The sequence below is a fragment of the Trichechus manatus genome, unplaced genomic scaffold, assembly GCF_000243295.1.
Source record: "Trichechus manatus latirostris isolate Lorelei unplaced genomic scaffold, TriManLat1.0 scaffold00127, whole genome shotgun sequence".
Classification (NCBI taxonomy): domain Eukaryota; kingdom Metazoa; phylum Chordata; class Mammalia; order Sirenia; family Trichechidae; genus Trichechus; species Trichechus manatus.
The window spans coordinates 2845211-2854162 of record NW_004444063.1 but is presented as its reverse complement, the minus strand read 5'-3'; the positions used below and the strand labels follow the sequence as shown (position 1 = coordinate 2854162).

General features: G+C 51.5%; 1 protein-coding gene across 1 annotated transcript; it reads right to left on the bottom strand.

Moving 5' to 3' along the window:
• Positions 1-5823: 5823 nt before the first annotated feature.
• On the bottom strand, positions 5824-6564 carry NEUROG1 (neurogenin 1). The gene has a single exon (XM_004384702.1). It carries the CDS (start codon positions 6562-6564, stop codon positions 5824-5826), a length of 741 nt encoding a protein of 246 aa, XP_004384759.1.
• Positions 6565-8952: the final 2388 nt, after the last annotated feature.

Sequence of the window (8952 nt, the reverse complement as noted above, 5' to 3'; positions counted from 1 at the left end):
TGAACCAACACAGATAGTGTGTTTAGAACAGTGCATAGAACATAGTAAGTGCTATATAAGTGTTAGCTATGATGGTGAGGAGGAGGAGGAGGAGGTTATTGAGGACATAGTCCATTGCATCATAATTCCCTCCCCTCTCCCCATTATGAATTCTATGTGAAGCATTTCTCTAAGGCCTCAGGCCCAGAAAAAGTTTTGGTTCTCTTGAGTATCAATCCATCTTTATCTTATGAACACTATGACTCATGTGTCCATCTTTGCTTCAGTTGCTAAAACTAGCAGTTTCAGGCAAAATTAATGATTCCTCTGCCGCATTATAGAGAGGTTTTTGGGATGAGTTCTGTGTCCACATTGCTCCTGGCCCAAATCCTTGAAGTCACCCTTGATTTCTTTTTCTTTCACGCCCAACAACAAATCCTATTGACTCCACCTTCCAAATGTATTCTGGTTGTGCTCACTTTTCACCACTTCTACCACTATACTCCTCTCTCTAGGACTAATATGCGGGTGCTTAGTTAGTTTTCTGCTTCTGCCCTAGTCCCTAAAGTCTATTATTCATATAGCAACAAATGTAGCCTTTATGCCAATTCGCTCACTACTCTGCTTCAATTGCCTTGAGAAAAGCCAAAGTCCTAAACAGTTTACAAGCCTCGCTGTGATTTGCACTCCCCTACCTCTCTGTCTATCCTCATCAACTGCCTTGCCTCCTCACCGTCATGGCCTCTGCCCCAGCAACCATAGGCCCCTTTGCTGCTCCTCTGACACACTGTGCATGGTCAGGGCTTTCCCTGACTGCCTTCTGCTGGAGTGCACTTCTCCCAGATATTGGCAAGGCTTGCTCCCTCTCTTCATTCAGGTCTTTACTCAAATGTCACTTCATTAGAAGACCATCCCTGACCATCTTTTCTAAAATAGCAACCTCCTTCCTGCCTTGGCATTTTATATCCTCTGAGCCCTGGTGGCGTAGTGGTTAAGAGCTTGGATAAACTAGGCTTGCCAACCCACGGAGCAAGGACGCTGAGTGCCTGTGGGCAGGAGGCTTCCTGGAGGAGTGGGGTGCCTCCGGGCACTTACCAGTGGAGCTAGAGAGCTTTGGAACACTTGCCCCAGCAGGGCAGATGCGGGCATGAGGCCCGAGGGCCAAGAGGCCACAGGAAAGAGAAGCAGAAGCTGAAGAGACAAGGGACACAAGAAGCCAAGCTGCCTCAGTCTCAAAACGTATGACCATGACCTCAGGGGTTTTAAAAGGTGGAGCAATGGCCTCTGATGCTTCTAAGGGTGGAGTAGCCACTCAGATGGACTGGAAGAATGGTTGCTGTCCCAGTGGGCCTGGAAGGTGGAGCTGAAGCCCAGGGCCGAGGGGACTCTACTCAAAATCCAGAGACTGTGGCCAATACCTAGAGTCTGGAGGGCAGGGCCATTGTGTAAATTGTCTCAGAGAACAGAGGATTATTTTCAAAGCCTTGAGGGCTAATGTAATGTGTTCTGCTGACTTGCTTGGTGCCCGTTATCCCTTCTTTTCCTATAGTTTCTCCCATTTGTAATGGAAAGGTCTAGCTTACGCCTGTTTTGCCATTGTACCTTTGGAAGCAGGTAACTTGTATTCTAGATTTCACAGATGAAGAGGAATTTTTGGATTTGGACTTGGAGTTAAGACTTTTGCTATGATATGATGAGGTGAATATGTTTTCCATGTTGCAAGGATGTGATTTTTTAGGGGCCAAAGGGTGGAATGTCATGGATTGAATTATGTCCCCCAAAAAATGTGTGTATCAATTTGGCTGGGCCATGATTCCCAGAAGTGTGGTTGGCCTCCATTTTGTGATTGTAATTTTATGTTAAAGAGGATTAGGGTGGGATTGTAACACCACCCTTACCCGGGTCACATCCCTGATCCAACGTAAAGGGAGTTTCCCTGGGGTGTGGCCTGCACCACCTTTTATCTCTCAAGAGATAAAAGGAAAGGGAAGCAAGCAGAGAGTTGGGGACCTCTACCACCAAGAAAGCAGTGCCAGGAGCAGAGCGTGTCCTTTGGACCTGGGGTCCCTGTGCAGAGAAGCTCCTAGTACGGGGGAACATTGATGAGAAGGCCGACAGAGAGAGAAAGACTTCCCCTGGAGATGACGCCCTGAATTTGGACTTTTAGCCAACTTTACTCTGAAGAAATAAATTTCTCGTTGTTAAAACCATCCACTTGTGGTATTTCTGTTATAGCAGCACTAGATAACTAAGACAGTTGCTAACCAAAAGGTCGGCAGTTCAAATCCATCAGCTGCTCCTTGGAAACCCTATAGAACAGTTCTACCCTGAGTTATAGAGTGGCTATGAGTCAGAATCGACTTGACGGCAACCGGCTTTGGAGTCCCTGGGTGGTGCAAACAGCTAACACACTTGGCTGCTAACCTATAGGTTAGAGGTTTGAGTCTACCCAGAGGTGCCTCAGAAGAAAGGCCTCGTTGTCTACTTCCAAAAAACAAGCCAGCACAGTTCTGCCGGAGTAACACATGGGGTCACCATGAGTTGGAGTCAGCTTGATGGCAATTGGTACTGGTATCTTGCCTTCTTTTTCTCCTCATCACTTACCACGATCTGTCACGAATTCATTTTATGTATTCCTCACTAGAATTTAAGCTGCTTACGGGCAGAGACTTTGTCTCTGTCACCCCAGTACCTAGAGTGGTGTTTGACACATAGCAGAGACTTGATACAAAGTAGTTAGAGAAATGAGAAAATGAGTGAAATGCTTCATTTTCCTATGCCATCCTATGATTTCCTTCCCTGGTTTCTCAAAGACTTGGAAGCAGTTTATAAAACAGTACAGATGCTACACCAGGACAAAAACAAAGAGATCATGGTAGAGAATAAATCATCTTCTTAAGTGCCTTCTGATTCCTTAGTGGAAAACTGTGTTGATGATAGTGAAACACGGCTGCCTGTGGGAAAGTTCTTAGCTTTAGAAATGACTAGAATGTTTTAGTAACCCAGACCGTGCTTTCACAGATTCCAGTAGATGAATGAGAGTTTGCTTCAGGGAGCAAGCGGCCCCTGAGCTGGGGATAAGCATTTTAAATCACCTTCCTCGTTTCCTCCTCCTATTTGAGAGCTTTGCGCTATGCACATGCGCTTGCTTCTTTGGAAGAATGGTTTTAACTGGCAAGGGAGAAGACGCCCCCAGCAACTGATGTTGTTAAAGCCCTTTCTTTATGGAAAGGTGCTCTGGGCCCTGAACCTATAGTTGTGAGCCTATTATGGCGACAAAGTTAGGAATAGAGTTTCCTATTCTTCCGTCTTGGCTGTATTGAAGTTTCCCCCCGTTTTCAAAGCGGTCTGTATGTGGCTCTATGAGACAAAGCTCCTGCTCCAGCCAGAGCTCCAGAATGCCCCGGGGTGTTCGTGGGTATTTGTTTGCTGGTGGTTTTCCCAAGGGTTTTGGACAATGATAAACACAATTGGCTGTTCTCTTTCTCTGCCCCAGACACGTGCATCTACATCACGCCTGAACAGAGGCCCCGTAGGGGAACTGCCCTTCTTGCAGACCTGGCCTGAGCCCCTCAGAAAGCTGGAGGGAGTCACTTCCAAGCATGCTATGCGCAGGAGAGCAGAAAATGTGATGCAGTCCATTTGTGTCTTTTGCTATTGGAAAACTCAAACCTAGTAGAGCAGATTAATTCTGTGGCACACAATGGCGGGGAGGGGGCAAGGAGGTTGAGGCAGGGCGGGGTCGTTCTAGAATACAACTTTTTTCTGGAAGCTTTTAGCAGAAGCTGTTCCGTTGAGCCCTCAAAGCTTTGGAAGCTTTTTTTTGTGAGGACTTTTTGTTTCTTTTCTGGGGACAGTGAGAGAGACCTCCAACTTTCTGGAACCTTCTGCAAAGGATCCTTTTTATCTAAAGGGCTCCTTGCCCAAGGCTAGACTTAGCATTGCCTGTTGGGGACCCAGTATATGAATATGTGCATCCAACTCATCAGGCTGCTGTGCGTGAGGAGGAAAATGCTTCCACAAGGGGAGCATGCTATCAGTGGCCTTGCTTCTGGTCCTCTGCTTCTATTCACCTCCTAAATGGATATAATCTCTCTAACACTAACGAATACTATTTTCCTGAACCTATTCCTACTACTCCCCACCCCCACAGCTAAATAATTATATGCATGAAAAGGGACAGCTCAGTGAGAAAAAAAAAATGGTCACAATGTGGAGTAACTTGTAAGTAGGCAGTAACAGTATTTTAGGAACTGTTGCTTGTAATGATCCACCTTCTGAAATTTAAAACAAAGTCCGCTACCGGCCAGTGTTGTTAGCTAATTGTCAGACAACAGATAAACACACTGCAATCAGAAAAATTCCAACGAGTTTGGATGGCTGATTTCTCTGGCAGCAAATGAAAGCTTTGGCGATTGCCCCCTGAGGATTAGCTGAGCAAGCTAGGCACCGGGGTTCTCAGCATGTGCCCCCCACCCAGACTGTGGGCCCTAGTGGGTGTAAGTGTGTGGGGGAGTACAGGCACCCTAGCTCACAATTTTAGGCAGCTGCATACCCGCCCAGGGACACCACGCCAGTGTAATTTATACCTGAGCCTCACAGCCAGGGTGAAGCCAGCCTCAACGGACCACAGTTTGGAGGCATTGTTTACAAATCAATTTCCCCCTCCCCTAAATAGGCTGTTGTAAGAGTGGACCCTTCTGCTTGGCCAGCCTGGGACCACCTGTCACTGGGACTTCCTAGCCAGTGGTCACACTGTATTGATCTTTTTAATCCCCTCTCTTTGTAACACGGAGCCAGCTGATGTGGCGTTCCTTAAAAGAAAGACTCTCCCACCGCCCCTACCTCTACAGGTAGCTGTGTATCCTGGGCTAATTCCCCAGGAAAAGTCTTAATTGGCTTATGGGGAGCTTGAAAGATCTTCCTTGTGTTTACAAGGTGAAAGGAAATGATGGATCCCAAATGCCCTGGGCTGCCTTTATCCGTTTCTTGGTGGAAATCAGGTGAGTTTTATTTTTCAATTGTTTTTGAAACAGGACTGGAGGGTTTGGTGGGTTGGGGATAGTGTTTCACTTTAGTGGTTGAGTTTGGGGTGGGGGGAGAAAAGGCCCAGAGTCATTGACATTAGGCAAGAAACTTGGTGAGTTTTTTTTTCTTAGTTTTTATTTACATGAAGTATCTGCAGTACAGAAATGTAAACTTTGATAGCTCATAATAATAGAATAAACTCTTTATGTACAAAAATACATTTTCATATGAATGAAGCATCTTGAATAAATTAAAGTACTCTCCAGCCCTGGGCGTGAATAGCTATGCAACAGTCTAGGGCTCTTCCTAGAGCGAGCCTGCAGTGGTGGGGCCTGGAATCCATAATGCATGAAGCCCACTCCTTGTCTCTCCTTTTTAAGCCTTTTCATTGTATTGTCAGCCGGCTCAAACCGAATTTTCATGCTCGTTTTTCTTCATTAGAGTTCTACAAATTGTAAAATTGACTTTTCACCTCGTCTTCAGGGGCTGATCTGTCCCTTTTCTAAATCACACTGAAGTGGTGGCTGGGGTCAGCTCTGAGCCAGTCACAAAGGAGGTTTTGTGGAGTTCAGAAAGTGCAAAAGGAAAGGCCGTCTAGGGGCGGGCGGGAGGGGCCCAGGGCTGAGGGCTGGAGAAACAGACCAAGGGGCAGCGGCGGCGAGGGTGCAGCGACCTAACCAGCGGCTCAGGTATCCTCCACCCCTTTAAAGCTCCCGCCTCCTCCCTCCTCCTGGAGTGGGGATCCCGAGGCCGCAGCTGGGGTCCCAATTACAACTGTTGACGAGGAAGGGGAAAGTAAAGGTGTCCACAAAGGGCCTAGTGGTAGGGAATGAAACAGGGCGTCGTGTGGAGCAAGTCTTTGGACAGGCCGGGGAAGGGGAAAAGGGGATCGCCCGGGCCATAGGCGAAGTCTTCAGAAGCGGCGGGGCTACTGGGGTCGGAGAGTGGCGAGGTGGCGGCGGCGCAGGGGGAGGCAGCGGCGCCGGAGCCCCAGGACTCGGCGTCGCTGATGGGGCTCGGAGGCCCTGGCAGGCAGGGGGCGCTCTGCGGCGGCAGGAGGCGCTCCCGGGCACCGCCTCCGGGCAGGCCCTGGTCGGCCAGGCGCAGTGTCTCCGCCAGGGCCCAGATGTAGTTGTAGGCGAAGCGCAGCGTCTCGATCTTGGTGAGCTTGGTGTCGTCGGGGAAGGAGGGCAGCACGCTGCGCAGCGCGTCCAGCGCCGCATTCAAGTTGTGCATGCGGTTGCGCTCGCGATCATTGGCCTTGACGCGCCGGCTCCTGCGCAGCGAGTGCAGCAGCGCCTCGGAGCGCACCCGCGCCCGGCCCCGGCGCCGCCGCCGCTCCTGCTCGTCGTCTTGCGCCCCCGGAGCATCGGGCGCCCCGGATATCCCAGGCGCGCCTCTGCGGGGCGGCGCAGGCGGCCCTGAGGCAGAGTCTGGGGGTTGGAGCCTGGCACAGTCCTCCTCGTCGGTGAGGAAGCCGGACAGGTCGCTGTTGCTGCTGCTGCTGGTGGTGGAGCAGTCGAGGTCGGAGAGGCAGGTCTCCAGAGAGGCGGGCATCGTTGCGCTCTGCGGGACCGACGAAAGCACGGACAGATAGGAGGAGCAGGAGGGCAGGGCCGGCGGTGCGCACTTACGTTCCGAACGGCCCCTGGCTAATGTGTGCCTGCTGCAGGCGCAAAAGCCTGGAAGGGCGCAAGGGCGCACAGGGAACTTGGCCTCGCTTCCTCGCCTCGCCTGCAGAGGCCACGCGCCCGGCCAGTCTCCCAAGTGATCTTGCCGGCGATCAGATCAGCTCGTGTGAGCACCGAGTGTGGCACACGACTGGCCTCAGGACCCCTTAAGTACCCGGTGCAACAATGGGCGCCCCCCTCCCTTGCCACCTCCGCCCCCGCGGCAGCCCCCTTGAATGGAACAAGGCGGCAGGTCAGCCCCGTGCGGCTTCTTAGTATTTGCATAATTTATGCTTGCGGGGGGGCCGCCCTCGCCCCTCCCCCCTCCCGGAGCGTGCCCGTAATTACCGCCGGCCAATCCGCGGCGCCGCGGGGCCCCGGGAGTCGTCTCTGGGCTTAGCCGGCCCGGGCGTCTCCGGGCAGTGAAACGGAGGCGGGGGCGGCGGGCGATTAGCGGCTGAGGCACGCTCCTCCGGGGGCGGGTCGGGCGCCCCTTGCTGGGGTGGGTATGGGAAGGCGGGGCACTGGCAGGCGAGTGTGAGCCGCGAAGAGAGTTGCAGAAACCTCAAGCTGGCCAGGAGCCTGGGTTCGCATCCCTTCTCCAGCTCTAGGTGGACGCGTGACTTTGGGCCAGCTATTTAACCTCTCTGAATCTCAGTTTCCCCGTCTGTAAAGTGGGACACAAATCTACCCTGTTGAATATATGAGATGACGCTCGTGGAGCACTTGCCATGGCGCTTTTGTAACCACCCGAGCGCCGGATAAATGGTTGTGAAATGCAGCGCTATCGGAACCCAGGAAAACCCGTATTCAAATAGACCGAAGAGAAGCCGGGCGAGGGCCACAGAGCAGAGGACAAGGATAGGCGTCTCTTCTCCTTCGGGGTTGGTGAAAAAACTGGGGAATGAATCAGCTGACTTTCACCTGGGAGGATGGTTGAGAAAAATAAAGGGTCGGGTGATTTCCTAGGTTGGGTTGGGTATTGACCGCCACCTCCACTGAAGCGCTGCGGGAAGACAAAATAACCGCAGCCTGCGAATACCCTCTCCTCAGGGAGCGTGGAGAACCCTCTGAGAACACTCAACTCGGTCTTTGCGCTGTGTCTCTGCGAGCGGTGCTTGCAGCCTCTGCCGCCCACCGGAACTGCGAATAAGCCAGGGCACCGGAGAGTGTGGGACCGCAGAGGGAGGCAAACACTTTCTGCTTTAGTAATATAAACTCGCCTATGCTGTAAGGGTCGTTATGAGTCGGAATCGACTCAACGGCAATGGGTTTAGTTTTTGAGTTTGGAGGCTAGCAGAAGGTCTTTATTCTGCACGTCAGGAGTCGTTTCTCTCTAGTCACCAACTCTCACTCTGGAGCAATAAAGGCCTCGACATCCCCCAGTTTTGTCTTTAGGGGAAAATAGTCAGTAAGGAACAGCACCAGATTATGGGGGTGTTAAAAACAAAGCGAACACCTTTCAGTAAAGGTCCGGCGGCCTCCCCATGGTATCCGAGTGGTGGCTTCAGGCCTGCTGCTTGGCTCGCTGCTCTGAGAAGACTCCAGCTGAGGCATCTGTCTCCTTCTGGAGGGGTGCTGTACAAAAAGGGGAGACAGTGCCCACCTTGGCTGACTAACCGGTATTTGCCTTCTGGCTCAGAGGGCTCTGCCTAGCCATCCAGGGGCTTTGTATCCCACATGTACCGCCAACCTGGAGGAAGGTAGGACAGGTCATATAAGGGCTTTCTGTTTCTTAGAAGTCACAGAAAGAAGCCCTAACCAGGTTAATCAAGAAGGGGATTCTGGGGCATCTCAAGGAACTCAAGAGCTGCTGAGACTTGTGCGAGTCAGCAGGAGTCCAGGAGTCCTCCCTCTGCTTTTTGCCTTGTTCTCTCCCTGCTTCAGCTTCTCTGTGACCCCAAAGCACTCCCACCAGCCTTGACTTGATGACATCTTTGGGCCCTTTTCTAAATCCCTGGAGGAGAGAATCTGTTTAGCCAGGGAACAGGGTCATTGGAGTGGACATTTGTCAGTTTCTTGGCTACCAGTACCTGAACAACCTTCCTATTGAGGAATTCAAATGTATGAGTGCCCCCCCAACCCCAATTTTGGCAATTAAGGTGTGTCAATGTGACTTAAGTGCAGCCAATCCGGTGCCCCACTTGGAGTTTAGGCTCTGAGCTGGTGACAGTTCAGAGTTCCCTTGTGTCATGGTGGTAACCCAGAAGGCCAATGGCCAGTGGTAGAAGAGGTGGCCGTGGGCCAGTGAATGTCCTTATCAAACTCTTCCCAG

What these genes read in the sequence shown, in the direction of transcription:
- NEUROG1 (XM_004384702.1), bottom strand. Translation starts at nt 6,564, where the DNA reads ATGCCCGCCTCTCTGGAGACCTGCCTCTCCGACCTCGACTGCTCCACC.